The sequence below is a fragment of the Sus scrofa genome, chromosome 11 (genome assembly GCF_000003025.6).
Source record: "Sus scrofa isolate TJ Tabasco breed Duroc chromosome 11, Sscrofa11.1, whole genome shotgun sequence".
Taxonomy (NCBI): domain Eukaryota; kingdom Metazoa; phylum Chordata; class Mammalia; order Artiodactyla; family Suidae; genus Sus; species Sus scrofa.
Genome location: NC_010453.5, coordinates 5733318 through 5751554, shown reverse-complemented (window position 1 = coordinate 5751554; position 18237 = coordinate 5733318). Strand labels below are relative to the sequence as shown.

The window sequence follows — 18237 nt, the reverse complement described above, 5'->3', positions numbered from 1 at the left end:
ACGTGGCTTGTGTAGCAAAAGGATTATCCGTTGTGATCATCTTTTCAAAGAACTAGCTTTCGGTTTCATGGATTTTTTTTTTTCTTTTGTTTTTCTGTTCTCTAGTTCATTCCTTTCCACTCGAATCTTTATTATCATCTCCTTCTACTTCTTTTAAGTTTAGTTTGCTATTCTTTACCTAGAATCCTAAGATGGAAAATAGGTTATTGATTTGAAATTGGCTCTCACTTTTCAATATAGGCACACCACTGTAAATTTCCCTATAAACACTGTTTGGGCTCCATCCCATAAGTTTTGGTACATTGTGTCTTCATCTTCCTTCTCAAAGTATTTTATAATTTTCTTTTTTTTTTTTGATTGATTAGTTATTTAGAGTATGTTGTTTCATTTCTACCTATTTATGAGTTTCCTTAGTTTCTTTCTCTTAATGATTTCTAATTTCATTACTCTGTAGTCAGAGAACATACTTTGTATTATTTCTATCCTTTTAAATTTATTGAAGTTTGTTTTGTGGCCTAGGATATAGTTTATCCTGGATGTTCCATGTGTCCTTGAGAAGAATTGTTATCCTGCTGCGATGGGTGGAGTGTTCTATTTATGTCTGTTAGGTCTAGTTCGTTATCTGTGTTGTTCAAGTCCTCTCTTTTCTTTTTGATCATCTGTCTAATTCTGTCCATTATTGAAAGATATTGAAATCCTCATCTATTGTTGTTGAGTCTTCCATTTCTCTTCATTTCTGTCCGTTTTTTCCTTTGCATATTCTGGTGCTCTGTTGTTAGTTGCATGTGTATTTATAATTATTATATCTTCCTGCTGGATCGACCCTGTCATTATTTTTTAAATGCCCTCTTTATCTCTAGCAACATTTTTTTTGTTTTGTTTTAAAGTCTATTTTATCTAATATTAGCATAGCTATTTCACCTTTCTTGTGGCTTCTCCAAAGCTCTGTTGTGAATTCTCAAAGGCTTTGATGGGCAGTAAAAGTCAAGAGGAAATTGCCTCTTCCTTTTTTTTTTTTTCCCCTCTTATTTCAAATGAAAAATTTCACCAGTTAACAGACTCTCCTTGAGCGCCAGGTATGGTTCATAACACAAAGACTTGCATGATGTGAAAACTTGCACGTCTAGATAGAATCCTTTTCATGGGAGCGATTCATTAGTTTCTTATCCTCTTCACTTCATCCTCAGCAAATTAAAATCTCATCTTTCTTGGAAATAACTAGGAGTCCTCATGACCCAGGCTTAGAGGTAAGAACAATGAAATTAAAGGGAAAGGAAATCAAGAAAGGGTTTATGAAAATCATGGGAATAAACAGGTGCAAGGAACCAAGATGTTTTTACTCTTGAGCTCCTCTTCAAGTCAGAAAAGCTCCCTACCTTCATTCCTTGGGTCATTCCCTTGCCCCAAACGCAGTTAGAAGAACACCTCCGTGGTGCCATTGACGGAGACGGAGTGGAAGGAGGACTGGCACGCTGGGACCTCTAGGTCTGTGGGTCTTGATGTGCTGAAGTGATGACCGATTTCAAAAGGAAAAACACATTTCATACGTAGATGCAGTATCACTCTGAGCAAAGGTTCCCTGTTCGATCTCTCCTTGTGGCCAAGCCTGCTTGTTGTCCTGAAGGATGGCAGCCCAGCTACGCCCACTGGATGAGAAATCCTCATATTCTGTGCCAGTTTCCTGTCACTGCATTGAGTTCCAAGAGTTCAGAGAGGGGAGGGTGGCGTGACCTCTCCGTTGCTGTGCATTGGCATGAGTCCCTGGTGACAGTGTGTCTGCACCACGGGTACACCCGCAACCTCTGGAGCAGCCCTTCCTCACTCTTTCAACAACCGGCCAATTTGGTCTCAGGAAACCACTCTGCAGCGCTGGCTGGGTTTGGAAGTCATTTTTAATTTTGTGACAAAGACAAATGCGTCCTCTGGGAGTAGTAAGTGGTTTTACTGGTGATATTAATGGAACCGTGACCTCTCCTGTATCTATGGTCCTGCAAAACAAAAAATGTTTGTATTAGAAGATGTCAGGCAAGTTCATTCTTAGCCCTTCCTTGAAACAAATTGCAGAGGAAATATACTATTAATAAGCCCAGAGAAGTGTGTGTGTGTGTGTGTGTGTGTGTGTGTGTGTGTGTGTGTGTCTACAGGCATAAGCTCAGTTGCACACACAGTGGATTTATAATGCCTACTACTGACTGTGTACAGATGATACGCTGTGAATTGTGCTGGGCTGGACGTAAATCACTGAAGTTTTGATATCTTTGGACGGACCGCGGTGGGCCGCGTGCTGAAATTGGTATTGGCCTTTTAAAGGCCAACAGCTATAATAAAATTCAGGGGTGTGAGGGATCCAGAGCGACCAAGGGCAAGAGGAGAGTGGAAGGCATGAAATTCAGAGGCCTGTGCTGCACTAGCCTCTTCTGTTTGGATTTGGGCTTGGCGGTCATTAGCCTAAAAATGACCACCCCGAGCTTGACTATTTCCTGCAGGAACTTTTTATGCCAGTGTCCTTTGTTGAATATAGTTGCTTAAGGAGACCGTAAATTAAATGTGAAGGATTTACAGTTCAGTTACATGAATTAAGCCATTTCCTGGTGTTTGTGTTTACCTTGGGAGGCACAAAGGGGACAAAAATATAGACCCACGGGAGGAAGGAAGGGAATGATGGCATCCCAAGGGTCCCTGCCCGAATGTCTACCTCAGCAGTTTTATTCAGGGGCGGAATTTCGTGCTGATGAGTGAATCTTTATATAATTAACTTTTCCTCTCTACAGATGCTGCTGCGCCCACTGAGCCTTCTTAATAGACATGTAACTACTAGTGTGGAGATTAGTGTCTCTTTCTATTATATTGGACAAAACCAAAGTAAATCAAATGCAAAACTTACATAGTTTTCCTCAAATAAAAATAGAGGGTAATTGAGAGTTTGAGTCTTAAATGCCACACCTTAAAATATGAGTAGAAAATCATACACAATCATTCTAGAAAATCTGACAAATGCAGAAGAAAGTAAAGAAGAAAATAACAACCCATGACACTCAAAGATCATCATTGCTAGTGTTTTACTGTATGCATTTTGTCTTTTTTCGATGCCATTATTTGAATATAGATGTATACTTCTCATAGTTTAGATCATGGGAGTATAATTTATGATTTTCATAGAGCCTAACTGCCCTGTCCTAAGTTCAGATCTCTCATAATAAGAAGATCAAGGAGTTCCCTGGTGGCACAGCAGGGTGAGGATCTGGAGTTGTCACTGCTGTGGCTTGGGTCACTTCTGTGGTGCAGGTTCAATCCCTGGCCCAAGAACCTACTTCCGCATGCGGTGGGCACAGCCAAAAAAAAAAAAGAAATAAAATTGACAGCTAATATGTATATAGTACTATCTGCCAGGCACTATGCTAAGCACTTTACATGCAAGAATTCACATCACCCTCATAATAACCCATAATATATAATATATATTATATATATATTATAAATATATATAATATATATATATATATAATAAGAGGCAGAGTTTACAAATGAGGCACGGAGTGTTGAATGGTTTGTTCCAGGTCTCACAGCTAGTAAGGGGCAGAGCCAGGACTCGAACCCTGGGTGTAAGATGTGTGCTCTTAAAAAAAAAAAAAAAAAAAAAAGCGTGTTCTTAACCACAATCCGTTGCTTCTCCCTGACCCTATGCCCCGCGCTGGCCCTGTGCCAAAGCCTGCGCCCACAGCTCTGTCCCTTGGTGAGAACCTCCTGGTCTCAGAATTCCTCCAACACTAGACGGTGTGACATTGCTTTCCCCAGGGACTTGTGACAGCCAGTCCGCCTCTGAGAAACAGTCTCCTCTACAGCCCTTCTTGTGGCGGGGGTTGGGGGGTGGGAAAGGAGCTCTGGGTTCAAGGTCAAGAGAAGCCGGCCTCCAGGCCTGGCTCTGTCCACGGTGAGACGGTTCACTGCACCTGTTCATGCCTGTTTTCTCATCGGCGCGATGACAGGGCTGGGTAGTAATTCCCTCGTGTGCATGCCTTTAAGACACATTAGGCAGAGCAGGATACGGCCAGCATCCTCTGCTCTGGGAATTCATCGTCCACGGAGGAGCCAGAGAGGTGGTGTCGTAAACGTCAGAGGAGGCTGCTGGGATGCTGCCCAGGCCCCCAGGTGGGCTGGGGCCCAAGGGTGGGAGCAGGAAGGGCTGGCCTGCAACGGCCTCCCCTGGACAAGCAGCACTGTGTAGGTGGCTTGCGGCTTCCAGGCTGGGCTGTGGCGACCTCTCCAGGGGCCTTCTCGTGTGTGTCCCACTCTTCAGAGGCCACAGCATGCCACATGGTTTTGGGTGCAGGTGGGGTTGGAATATTTTAAAGAAACTACAGATGGAGCTGGAGATTCTCCTACTAAATGAAGCCATCGAAATAGTGCCGCGTGATACTGGTACATGCTTGTACATATGACACATGCCATGGGATACCGCTTGTATGTGGAATCCAAAATATGGCACAGATAGGAGTTCCCTTCGTGGCGCAGCGGAAACCGCATCTGACTAGGAACCATGAGATCGCAGGTTCCATCCCCGGCCTCGCTTCGTGGATTAAGGATCTGGCGTTGCTGTGGCTGTGGTGCAGGCCGGCAGCTGTAGCTCCGATTAGGCCCCTAGCCTGGGAACCTCCATATGCCATGGATGAGGCCCTAAAAAGCCAATAATACATTAATAAAATATGGCACAGATATAGCTGCTGGACATAGAGAACAGACTTGTGACTGCCAAGAGGGAGGGAGTGGGAGTTTGGGGTTAGTAGGTGCGAACTGCTGTATTTGGAGTGGATAACGCGGTCCTGCTGTACAGCACAGGGACCTGTGTCCAGTCACTTGGGATGAACCGCGATGAAAGATAATATGAGGAAAAGAATGTGTGTGTGTGTGTGTGTGTGATTGGGTCACTTTGCTGTACAGCAGAAATTGACAGCATTATAAATCAACTATTATAAAAAAATTAAAAATAAGGAAATGTATTGTGTCAGCTTCTGGAAACCAGGAGTCTGAAGTCAGGCTGGCAGCTGGGCCCTGCTCCCTCTGGAGCCTGTAAGGATCCTTGTCTGTCTCTCCTTACCTTCTGGGGGCGGCTGGCCAGCCTTGGCGTCCCTGGCTTTGCACATTTCCGAATTTGCTTTGTCTCCGCACGGCCTTCTCCCCCTGCCTCTGTTCTCACGTGGCCAGTTCTTTCGGGACACAAGGCATGTTGGGTGAGGGGCCCACTCTGCTTGGCTGAAGTCACTGTATTGGCAGTGACCCTCTTTGACCCAGAGGGTCTTGTTCTGAAGTATTAGGGGTCAGAACACACCATATTTGGGGGGACACAGTTTAACCAATCACAATCCCTGTAGCCACCATTTAGCCCAGCACCCTGGCCTCCAAAGTGCTCTTGTTTCTGTCCCCTTCGTGCTCCATTCAGCGTCCAGGATGAGCTTCCTAACGGACAGCAAGCAGGCGGGGGCCCAGGTCATTCTTTCAGGCCCGGAGGAGAGTTGACACAGGACTTCTTTCCATCTGGGCAGAGACGCTGGAGCCCAGGGGAGGAGAGGCGCGCACAGCATCTCAGGAAGACGGACGCCTGGGGGCAGGGACGGGCCTGACTCGCAACTTTTCTAAAAGGCTGTGCGTTCAGTGCCAAGAGGAATTGCACAGAAGCCCAACAGGGGGTTTGAGTCCTCCCCCCCCCCGACCCCTGAAACCAGCCAAATGCCGTACATTTTTTTTGTCGTGGCCATGCCTGCGGAAGTTTCTGTGCCAGGGATTGAACCCAAGCCACAGCAGTGACAACGCCAGATCCTTCACCCACGGAGCCACCAGGGAACTCCCAAATGCCATTCTTTGAGGGGTGGCATCTTGATGACTAGGTAAAGCCCTTTCCAGACCTCTTTGTGTGCGCTTGAACATACTTTGCTGTTAGGAGACAGATGCGCGGGGCAGGCTGGAGAAGTGGAGGACACAGGCGTGCGAGACGCGGTACTCACACGCTTCTCCCGCCTCCCCCCTTCCCCTCCCCCAAACAGCTCGGACCAGCTCTCTCTGGTCTGCCCTCGAGGCCCACAAAACCCGAGAAGGCTGGCTTCTGTCATTCACATGCTAATCCTCTCTCCAACTTGACACCTGGCTATCCGCTGTTATCTGTGCTCCAAAGACCCAGACCCTGCACCCACCCCCCCACCCCTCTGACTTGTTACAAAGGCTCCGAGGGAGCTTCCTGAGGCACTTAGCACAGCTGGAGGGAGAAGGTTATGCAGAATATTCACCTTTTCCCCCTAGAGGTGGAAACATTCCCCCCACCGCCCCTCTCCCCTAGGTCACCCTTGCAAAGTGGGGCATCAGGGCCCTCAGAAGGCCAAGACCTGAATAAGGAATTCGCTTTTCTTAGAGAAGCATTCTTTTTCTGGGCAGAAACCCAGAGGGCCCAATTGCAGAGAAGAAGGTGGGTGTATGGGGTGCGTGTCACCGGCGGTGCCCGCGTCGCCTCGCCAGCCACAGTGTCTGCAGGTTCACGGTACAATCATGTGTGTGTGTTTTCCTTTCTTCTCGTTCAGATACAGGTAGACCTTTCTTAGAGATGCACAGCGAGATCCCCGAGATTGTAAACATGACTGAAGGCAAGGAAGTCATCATCCCCTGCCGGGTCTCCTCACCCAACATCTCTGTTACTTTAAAAAAGGTAAAACTGGGCAGTGCTCCTCTCCCGGGGGTTTACTGCAGAGCCTGAGGAATTTCGAGTCATTTGCTCTCTCTGGAATAACCACCTTACGGATGCTTCGGGGCTTTCTCAGTAGACTTTTTCTCCAACAGCTTCTTAGTATCAAGTATAAATGCTGCAAGTTCTACCGTGCATGCACGTAAATGGAATAAAGTGATAACGTCGTAAGCTAAATCTATGTGAACAGTGGAAGAACTAAAATTATGAAAATGTTGATGTATTGCCACAGATTCCAATGCCTGTAAAATGTCAGAAACAGCAATTCTGTTGCTTGTACAAATGAATAGTCCCGATTTTTGCCAGAGGTAGAAGGGCTAGGCAGTTAAGGCTCTTGCTTTGGTTTGAGTTGGGAAGCTCCTAGTAACAAAAGGTTTATCTCCGGTTGGGCATCCAAACTTAAGCTCTTAGAAAAAAAAAAGGGGGAGGGAAGAAAGCTATTCTTGAGATATGTCTTCATATTATGTTGTAAATTGTGCATATGGAAAAGGAAAACGATTCAGGGTAAAATCTGATAAAGGCAGGAAATTGCTGTTGTGGCTCAGTGGAAACAAACCCAACTAGTATCAGTGAGGACGCGGGTTCCTTCCCAGCCTCTCTCAGTGGATCAGGGATCTGGTGTTGCCATGAGCTGTGGTGCAGATGACAGATGCAGCTCAGATCTGGCCTTGCTGTGGCTTGGTGTAGGGTGGCAGCTGCAGGGCCGATTTGACCCCTAGCCTGGGAACCTCCATATGTTACATGCCAGCTGATGCAGCTGCACCAGCATCAGGGCCACGTGAAGTCTGAGAGTTGGATAAAAGCTCCCCAAATGGAAAAGTGCAGTGCATCCTGGCAGCCTAGAGCTTTCAGGGGGCAAGCTGTCTGTCCCAGGCAGCACTTAGCACTGCCGGCATGTCCAGGTGGGGACTCAGGTGGGGTTTGGTGGTGATGAGAGGTTGGAAAAGTTTAGAGTGAATCTGGAGGTCACCTATTGACCCTGAATCCTGAAACAGGATGAGGCGTCTCCCTGTCGTCCTGTATTCACTCCCATACGTTGTCAATTTAAAGCCTCAATATAGCCCCTCGGTGGCAGGTTTTGGCTTCCATGACAACTGGGCATCATCGCCAGGAAATAAAAGTTGTTGTATGTCAGAGCTGAAACACCAGAGGAGCCAGAAAAAATCTGAGGCTCCCAGGGAGTTAGGGGCTTCTGGGCTACACTGGGTGTTGGACCCCGCCACCCCCCCGCCCCCTGCCCTGCTCTTGTCATCTTTTGCTAATGGTTTACTTAGTGAAGGAGGCCAGCCAGAGTGGTTAGGGCAGCGCCCAGGGCCACGCTTCCTGAATTCTTACCCCCGCCACTTACCCGCCAGGTCATCAAACGTCCCTCAAGCAGATCGTCTGTTTTTCTGTTTTAGGAACTTTCCCAAATTCCCCCAGGTAAACATTTGGTGGAGATAGAGTTTTCTCTGTTTTTCCACCCAGCTCTATAGTCATTAAAAGGAGAGAAGTATAAAATTGTTTTTCTGTTTTTTCCACTTTTCTTTTTTTGTTGCTCTTTTTTTTTTTTTTTTTTTTTTTTTTTTTGGTCTTTTCAGGGCCGCACCTGCAGGTATGGAGGTTCCCATGCTAGGACCCAGGAACTGGAGCTGCAGCTGCTGGCCTACACCACAGCCACAGCAAGGCCAGATCCTTAACCCACTGAGCGAGGCCAGGGATGGAACCTGAGTCCTCGCGGATGCTAGTCAGATGCGTTTCTGCTGAGCCACTATGGGAACTCCCTTTTTTTCACTTTTAAAAAATTAAAAGTGGAGTTGATTTACAGTGCTGTGCCAATTTCTGCCGCGCAGCAGGATGATTCAGTCATATATATATATATATTTACATTCTTTTTGCAGAGAAGCATAAAGTTCTAAGGTTTTTTTGGTTTATTACATATTTATTGAAAATGTTCTAACCTAGGAGTTCCCTGGTAGCCTAGTGGTTTAGGATCCAGCATTGTCATTGCTGTGTGGTGCGGATTCAGTCCCTGGCCCAGAAACTTCTGCATGCTTTGGGCACAGCCAAAAAAAAAAAAAAAAAAAAACAAACAAACAAAAAAAAACGACAACAGCAAAAACACCCAAAACTTAACCTATTACACGTGTATGAAGTTGCTATCTTTCCCTTCCATTTCTCTTACTGTCCCTTCTTTCCTAACGGGTTGTCCCCTCCTCTCCTTTCCCCTGCCTGCACTGGCGGAGCCCTGCTCAGCTGGCGAGAGCCTCCCTGTAGGTACTGCCTTTCAGGGCTGCCCATCTGTCTGCCCCCCTCTGACACATACAGCACCTGCCCCAGCTGATAAGCTACCTAGTCTGTTGCTGTTTTAGCTCCTGTTGGCTGGAAATCAAGTTCCTTTTTCAGTGGCTACAGCCAGTGGCAGGAATGCATAGGTGAGTAAGGGAAACACTGCAGAGGAGATTTCCATGTGTTTGTAAGTCGCACAGAGAAGTTGGCAGCCAGTCTGTCTTTGAGATTCAGCACATTGCTTTTGCTTTCACCTGTTTTTATAGTGTCATGGATTTCGATCCCTGGCTTGAAGTTTTCTGAGTTTTTCCTTTAATAGTTTGTCAAGTTAGAAGACAAGGTTCCCCACCCCCACCCCCACTGACTGCGGAGGGTTCCTAAGTTTACGGATAGAATCCTAATTTACTAAAACGACATGCATCCTTTGATTGCTTTCCATTCTCCATAGATAGGATGCAATTCATCTCAAACCCAAGTTGCACTCTGGCGATATGTACCAATGCAGACATACCCATGGGGGAATAGAAATCTCTGCCGTAGGACCATACATCCCTGTCTGCTTCCAGAAGCAGTAAACATAAATGATAAATGGATAGAGTGATGGATGCATGGCTGCACCCATGCACCTTTGGCTGCCCCTATAGCACATGCAAGTTCCCGGGCCAAGGATGGAATCTGAGCAGCAGCTGCAACCTGGACAGTCGCCCTGGTGACACTGGATCTTTTAACCCACTGCGGGCTAGGGATTGAACCCGAGCCTCTGCAGTGACCCAAGTGGCTGCACTCAGATTCTTAACTCACTGCCACAGCGGGAACTCCGAGGGGTGTGTGTATGTGTATACTTTTTTTTTTTTTTTTTTTTTTTTTTACTTTTTAGGGCCGTCCCTGTGGCATATGGAAGTTCCCAGGCTAGGGGTCAAATCGGAGCTGCAGCTGCTGGCTCACACCACAGCTATGGCAACATCCAAGCCATGACTGCAATCTCCACCACAGTTTATGGCAACGCCAAAACCCCAACCCATTGAGCAAGGCGAGGGATCAAACCCTCATCCTCATGGATACCAGTCTGATTCATTACCCCTGAGCCACAACGGAACTCCCTCCAAAGTGTACTTTTTAAAAGAAGATACAAAAGACTCGAAACTTCTTTATAGCAGTTGATGCTGTGAAGCTTGGTAATCTGTTGTGGGAAAGTGATCTGATTTTCCCCCCGCTTTTTCCAACTGGGGATAAACAATAGCAGTCATCAGACCACTGCCACTCAAACTGGCTGGCAGTCTGCCATCAGGGGAACTTGGCTGGGCCGCTCTAGGGGCAGTGACCCTTTACAAAGTCTAATCCCACCAGAGATGGTTTGAATTGAGTCCTTGGTACAGAGGAGAGGCATAGTCGGAGAATCAGATCGTGGATTCTTCTGTTTGGGGGTACTCCCAGGAATTGGGGGGCACTGCATTCGTAACTGTTTCTGGCCTCACATTCACTTTCGGCTCTCTTCCCTGTCAGCAGCCTTGGCTTCTGGAACTTTCCCTCCCAGGGGCAGGGTCGACACCCTCAGTCTTCCCCAGAGTGATAACGGCAGTAAGTGCCGAGTTAATGCCATGGACTGCAGAGGACCTAGAATTATGGTCCTTTTAAGACAGCAGCCTCTTTTTTTTTTTTTTTGCCCCCCCTGCCACAGCATATCTGCAGTTGCCACCTGAGCCGCAGCTGCATCAACACCGGATCCTTAACCCACTGTGCCAGGCCAGGGATCAAACCCGTATCCCAGCGCTCCCGAGATGCCGCCCATCTCACTGTGCCACAGCGGCAACTCCAAGACAGCTGCCTCTTTAACAAATCAGGCAAAATGGGAGGCGAATGTGTGGCTTGTTAAAAGCTCCTGGTGACGAGACCGTGAGGACGAAGTGGCAGCCCTAAGGGGAAAAACAGCAAAACATTGATTGGTTTCCTGAGCCAGTTCGTTACAAAGGGCCCAGAGCTCCGGGTTCCCACGAGGGCTCTGACGGGTGAGGAGGTCTCTCCTCTCCTCGGTGGCTGCAGCTTTCGGCCAAGGTTCTTAGCAGACGAGCATGTTGACTGCAATGCATCAGAGTCAACGTGGAGGTGGCTCCATGCAGAGCAAATTAACGAACCGACGATGACAGACTGAAGCTTCTTCCCGCACCCTTCTCATGTGCGGTAACAGCTACATTTTCAGAGCGTTAGTGAATAAGTAGGGAAACGCTTCTATCACAGGGCTAATACGACTCTGTGAAAATGCTTTTCTTCCTTTTCCAGTTTCCACCTGATACGCTGGACGGAAAGAGAATCACCTGGGACAGTAGGAGGGGTTTTATAATATCCAATGCAACATACAAAGAGATAGGGCTGCTGACATGTGAAACAACCATCAACGGACATTTGTACAAGACAAACTACCTCACGCTTCGACAAAGTAAGTGATCTTCCAGAAGCCGGAGTGCCCCTGGCTTTATCCAGTTCATGAAACGTCGATTTTTTTCTTAAATGTTACCTTGCTATGCTTGCAGCCAACACAATCACAGATGTCCGAATAAGCACGCCGAGCCCCGTCAGACTGCTGAGAGGTCACACTCTCGTCCTCAACTGCACGGCCACCACGCCCTTGAACACCAGAGTTCAGATGACCTGGAGTTACCCCGGGGAAGTGAGTGACCCTGTTGCTTCTGTAGGACAGTATTTTGTTTGAGCAAAGGCAGTGTCACTGCGTTTTCGAGGTGGGGGAAAAAATCAGAATATTCTGACTCCCGTGGTGGTTTGAGCCAATAAAGAAGCTTTGGGGTTGGTTTGGGTGCTTGTGAACGTGATACGCAAAGATACGGCCTTTTGATGTCTGGGGGCTTTGTTTTGAAGTTGTATAGGTTGGTGTTTCTGTTCCATGATTCTGGGTGGGAAAGGGGATTGTTTTCATCCTTGGAAACTGTTCTCTCGGACTGAGAGATGAGAGGGGAGTTTATCACTCCGGACCAGGCAGGGACTGTCTTTTGTAACAACAACAACAAAAAGTTGTTGTCGGCGCATTAATTTCAGAGACTGGCAGACAGGCAGGCACCTGAGTGGAGCATGTTTGGGAAAGATCCAACCCAGCCATCCAATATTGCATTTGTTAGGTGACAAAGGAGTGATTCTGTCCTTGAGAAAAAGGAGTAGCATGAAGATAGGGTTCCCTTATTCAAATTAAACATCCTTACAAATGATCATTTTTTAAAAAATGTGTAGATGGGGGGGATCCACCATAAACTAATAAGAAATGCCTGGCAGTGGTCCCAGTGCCATTTCCTGCATCTCTCTGATTGATGTGGCACATCCCAAGGAAATTACTTGTTATGTCACTCAGATGGCCCAATTGCAAAGTTAACTTATGATTATGTTATGTACAGAAGATTAATGCATCAGCCCCAAGCTTTTTTTTTTTTTTTTAAATTGCGGTAGAGTTGATTTACAATTTTATTTTCATTTCAGGTGTACAACATAGTGGTTCAAAACTTTTACAGACTATATTTAAAGTTATTCTAGAATATTGGACTTTATTCCCTGTGCTGTACAGTATAAACTTTTCTTGCCATAGAATAACTTAGCAACATGAAGGTGCCACAAGTGGCCCGTAGGGACAGATTAAGAACTCTTTAGTCATAAAGTATTTTCCAAAGAATGGTATTATTTCATTGGAATAAAAATGCTAGGACTGGTAGCAATAGGTTCTGGGTTTTGAGAGAAATCATACATTCCTAATAAATGCAAAGAGGGAAGAAACGTACATCTTACTCTGCTGTAAGAGTGTGGCGATGCACCTGCTGAATGCCCATGACCTTTGAAAACGGCACTGTCCTGCAGAACGTTCTGTCAGGGAAGCGGTCCATATCTCTGCTGGCCAATATGCTAACCACTAGCCGCATATGCCCAATAGCACTTGAAATGTGGCTTGTGGGACTAAGGATTTGAATGTTTAATTTGTTTAATTTGCAGCATATCGAAGTTCCTGGACCAGGGACTGAATCTGAGCCACAGCTGAGACCCACGCCACAGGTGCAGCAACACTGGATCTCTAACCCCCTGCATTGGGCTGTGGGCCAAACCTGCACCTCCTCAGTGACCTGAGCCACTGCAGTCGGATTCTTAACCCACTGGGCCACAGCAGGAACTCCCTACTTTTGTATTTTAATTGATTAATTATTTTACTTTTTAGGGCTGCACCCTCGGCATATGGAGGTGCCCAGGCTAGGGGGGTTGAATAGGAGCTACAGCTGCCAGCCACCACAATGCTGGATCCTTAACCCACCAAGCAAGGCCAGGGATTGAACCCGAAACCTCGTGGTTACTGGTCGGATTTGTTTCTGCTGTGCCACAACGGGAATTCCAAATTTTAATTTAAATTTAAATAGCCCCATGTGGCTGCTGGCAGCTGTGCTATCTGAGCAGTTCTGAAACCCAGGGGTGGTTTTAGGATACCAAGGCAGAAACAATACTTCTATGGCTGCAGCTTGGGAAGGAAAGAGCTCTCGAAGGGAGAAGGAAGAAGTAATACCTATATGAACAGAGCTGCTGAAAATCCAGGGGACCGATGCTCTGATTTTTGATGGGAGTGACTGGTGTTTTCTCTCTGGTCACTGCCGAGAACAGAGAAAATGGCGTGACACGTGTCTGTGCCACCAGGGCCGTAAAAAAGGACAGGTGGGTAGAATTTATCCAATGTGGCACCGAGGAGAGCTATATGTTCAAGATCCAAAGATGACTTTGGTCAGCTTCCAACGTCTTTTCCATGCCTCCCTATGGGGACAGACTGAGCGGAGGAAATAACATATTCTGTTATAAAATGTAATGCTTCAAAAAAAAAAAAGAAAAAGGAAAGAACAATGAAAGGAAAAGGCAGTGTGACCTCATCTTCGCAAAACCAGTAGTGGGCGGGTGGGTCATTGTGGCCAGTTTACCCCTCGCTGAGCCCGAGGCCTGGTCGTCTCCCCACCCCCAGAGTGCCTGGGGCTTTGCAGGCCCCCAGACCCAGGCTGAACTTGTCCCGCTGGCTTTGCAGGTGCCCAGATCCAGTGGGATTTAGCAGACATGGGCAGGCCTTGCTCACATAGTGCAACAGCGAAATTACGATTGTTGCACCTTAATAGGTGTGGCCCGCCTGCCTAGCTTTCCCTTCGTTTCTAGGAAGGAAGCACACGTAAAACTCACATGGAGACTTGTCAGGAGAAACTGCCATTCATCCAGATGCTAGAGACGACTGCTCCCGAGTCTGGGTGCGTTGCCCAGGCCTAGAGGACAGGTCACTGGTTAGAGAGCTGTGGGCGCGGGAAGGTGTTGGATTTACACGCCAAGGCCCGAGATCCCCGCCTGCTTTGGCCAGTGTCTCGGACGCTTCGCTCTCTCCGTCTGCACGGGGGCAGTCACCCTGCCCAGCTCACCAGGCTGCTGCGAGGAACAGCTGAGATGAGGAGAGTGAGAGTCCATTTGACGAAAACGAAGTGCCCAGGCAGGCTGCCAGAACGCGTTTCCCCCTCGAGGGGGGCTGGCCTTGTGGCATAAAACACTGATCTGGGAGTTCCCGTCGTGGCGCAGTGGTTAACGAATCCGACTAGGAGCCGTGAGGTTGCGGGTTCGGTCCCTGCCCTTGCTTAGTGGGTTAAGGATCCGGCGTTGCCGTGAGCTGTGGTGTAGGTTGCAGACGCGGCTCAGATCCTGCGTTGCTGTGGCTCTGGCGTAGGCCGGTGGCTACAGCTCCGATTCGACCCCTGGCCTGGGAACCTCCATATGCCGTGGGAGCAGCCCAAGAAATGGCAAAAAGACAAAATAAATAGATAAATAAATAAAACATTGATCTGACGGAGCCTCTGAGAAATGCAGCAGCTTGAAGCACAAACTCTTACTGCCTCTACATTAATTACACGTTTCCTTTCTAGGTAAATAAGAGAGCCTCTGTAAGGCGACGCATCGACCAAAGCCATTCCGATAACAACGTCTTCTACAGCATCCTTGTTATTGACAAAGTGCAGAACAAAGACAAAGGGCTTTACACCTGTCGCGTGAAAAGCGGCCCATCCTTCAGATCTGTTAACACCTCCGTGCATATCTACGGTAAGCCACGCCCGCTCTGTTTTCTAATCTTTGCAGATTTGGGGGGGCGTCTGTAAAATAAGGAAAGGTGCTTTTGGCCCAGAGGTACAATTGTCATGAACAAATATAACTGTCCCTTCTGCCCCCTGCCGAAGAGCATTAAGTGCATTTTATTTATTGAATTTATTTTTTTTATTAAAGTCGAGTTGGTTTACAGCGTTGTGCCAATTTCTGCTGTACAGCACGGTCCTACATATACCTGCATTCCTTCTCTTATATTTTCTTCCATCATATGATGGTCTATGCCAAGAGACTGCATACAGTTCCCTATGCTCTACAGCAGGACCTCATTACTTATCCACGTTAAATGCAGTAGTTTGCATCTACTAACCCCAGATTCCCTGTCCATCCCACTTTTTTTGGCCATGGCATGCCATGGCCTGAAGCAGGATCTCAGTTCCCAGACCAGGGACCGCACCTAGGCTGCAGAGTGAAAGCACTAAATCCTAACCACTAGACCACAGACCACCAGGGAACTCCCCATTGCTCTCTAAATTTAGTACTTTTGCATAGGCTAGAGACTCTTCCTTACAAGTTTATTGTGGTTAATAATTCAATTAGGTCATATTATGGTCTATATGAAATTCTTTATTTAGTGTTCCATATAAACAAAACAGAAAAATACAATCACTTTGACTTTCTGGGAGAAATTCTGCAGGTGCTACTGACTTAGAGAAAAGTATGATGTGATGAATTATTTAGGACTGACTGATGCTCTTTTACCCCTGGTTTCGCTCTCGTGAAATCCTAATATTATTGCTTAATTCCAATAGGCAAATTCTGGTTTTTTTAACTCAGTTAATTTTATTAGAGTTGTACAACGATCCCCACAACCCAGTTTTACAGCATTTTCATCCCAAACCCCCAGCCCACCCCCCCATCCAATGGGCAAATTCTGTTAAAAATGCTTAAATCTCTCGAGACTCCCTAAAAACCATATTTATTTTTCCTGATGAAAAGAAAAACTGTAAGGAGCAGACACTATGGGACAATTCTACCAATGGTTTTTGATATCCTTTTGACTTTCCTCAGCTGGTTTTTCTATCGAAACTGTTTTTAGAGCACATGGAACAACTTTTTCCCATCATACTGATATTAGCCGGGTTGATTTTTACAGGTGTTACTGTACGTTTTTGTTATTATAACAGAGATCCTTAAGGTGTCTTACTTTTTGTCGCCCTGCTCATGTGTTTTTATGTTCCTGGGATTTTATGACCTTGGGCCAATTTTGAAAGTATTTCATCAGTTAGGGTACTTTGAAATGATTTTATTCACTGATCAGTATGTGGGTTCACCGCTGGCCTTGATCCTAATTCCAGCTCTATGTATTCACTGGTTGCACCTTCCTTTCAAGAGGCCTCAGGTTGGCGGTTTCTGTTTTGTTTACACAAATGTAGCCTTTTCTAATGGATTGATCACTTCTCCTTTCAAAGACAAAGCATTCATCACTGTGAAGCATCGAAAACAGCAGGTGCTTGAGACCGTAGCTGGCAAGCGGTCTTACCGGCTCTCTGTGAAAGCGAAGGCCTTCCCAACGCCGGAAGTTGTATGGTAAGACCACAGTTCCGTTTGCTCAGTCGGAGGGTGCAGGGTCCCAATGACTTGAAGTCCTGGGGGAAAAAAAAAGTTGGGATAAGTTTCCCAGACAGCAGTAGGGCTGATTTCTGGGCTGGGGGCGGGGGAGGAGGGCAGGGATGGGAAGGGCTGGAGGGGGCAGGAGAGTCTTGTCACAGGATGCAGCAAGGGATTAGGGTTTTTTGAGCGCTCACTTCAGTTTAGTCATTTACTCCCCGTGGCTAGATTTCTGCCTCCCTAAATCTTCCTATGATGTCAACGTGCTCTGAATGGATTATGTTGGGCAACTCGGTTAGGACGCATCTTGAATTCGTAACATGCTCTATTAACCCTGAAGAAGTGAGCGCTTGTGATGAGGATAATAATTCTTTTATTATCGGAAAATAATTCTTTAGATACAGCTGGGCTGAAACTTCCACTCTTGTTTTAAAATTAAACAAACATTAATAGAGACAAGTCTTACTCAGCAGCAGGGGTGCACGCCTGGCCCTACTTGAAGCAATTAAGGTTTTTTTGGTTCGAAGTTTACATATTCAGAAACTCTCTAAGCAGACTTTTTTTTTTTTTTTTTTTTTCAAATGCTAGCACACCACCTGATGTCAGACAATGTAATCTGTTTATAATCTGCAGTCATGTTGTTAAATCTTTTCTAAACGCCGGTATCTTGGGCTCCAGCCATTACATTCTAAACAAAGAGTATCGTACAAAACTGATTAGGAAAACAAGCCATACGATATGGACATGGGGCCATTTTCGAATCTCCTCCACCAGGGCTTGTTTTGCTTTCAGTATCACATTGACACAGGCTGGGACCTGGGACCCTTGGCTGCCGTGGCTGCCGTGCTTGCACCTGGACAAATACCTCCCCCTCCGCAACAAAATGCAAAGAAACGCTACTAGGCTTAAAAAAAAAATAACTGCGCATGCGCACTTCTTGATGGGCAAGATACAAAGAAAACGAGGACCCCAGCTTCCCCTTCTGAAGAGCCTGCGAAAGCAGGGTACTAGCGTCCCCCACTTGCACACAACACCGCGGTGAAGGGGTGGGCAGACCGCCTGAAGCAGCCCTACCCTGGCCCCCTATAAGGAGCCAGCTCGCCTTTTGCCCCTGGGGGGGGTGGAGGGGAGGGCATCGAGCAAGGAAACCTGTTGGCTTTGTCTGCTTCCCTCCACCCCCGGTAGCCAGGGCCCCAATAAAGCCCTGTCTGAATTTCTTGTCTGGCCTCTTATCAATTTCTATTGATTAAGGAGGGCCAAGAACCCAGGTCGGTAACAATAGAGTTTGTTTGCAGTTTCCTCAGAGAGTTAGTAGGGCATGAGAGAGAATATGAGCCTCTGTGCTGTGCCCCTCACGCTTTCTTAGTCGAAAAGAGAATTTTTTGGTTTCATGATACCTAAAAAGCTCAATAGTAAATTTCCTAAGAACGTTCATTCTTCCCAAAGAGGAATCAGTCTTGGAGGTTCATGGCCTCAGAGGACTCCCACCTGTTGAACTAGGAATTTCTTTAGTAACAAAGTCGCAAGAACCTAAC

General features: G+C 46.7%; 1 protein-coding gene across 5 annotated transcripts in view; it reads left to right on the top strand.

Moving 5' to 3' along the window:
- FLT1 (fms related tyrosine kinase 1) overlaps nucleotides 1-18237 on the top strand; it is a 176398-nt gene that overhangs the window by 45541 nt on the left and 112620 nt on the right. For all 5 annotated transcript variants that reach the window (XM_021065525.1, XM_021065524.1, XM_001925740.7 and 2 more), the window contains exons 4-8: nucleotides 6567-6691; nucleotides 11273-11429; nucleotides 11524-11660; nucleotides 14917-15091; nucleotides 16564-16681. In XM_021065525.1, the coding sequence (XP_020921184.1) occupies nucleotides 6567-6691; nucleotides 11273-11429; nucleotides 11524-11660; nucleotides 14917-15091; nucleotides 16564-16681 (712 nt within the window). The remainder of the gene's footprint in view (nucleotides 1-6566; nucleotides 6692-11272; nucleotides 11430-11523; nucleotides 11661-14916; nucleotides 15092-16563; nucleotides 16682-18237) is intronic.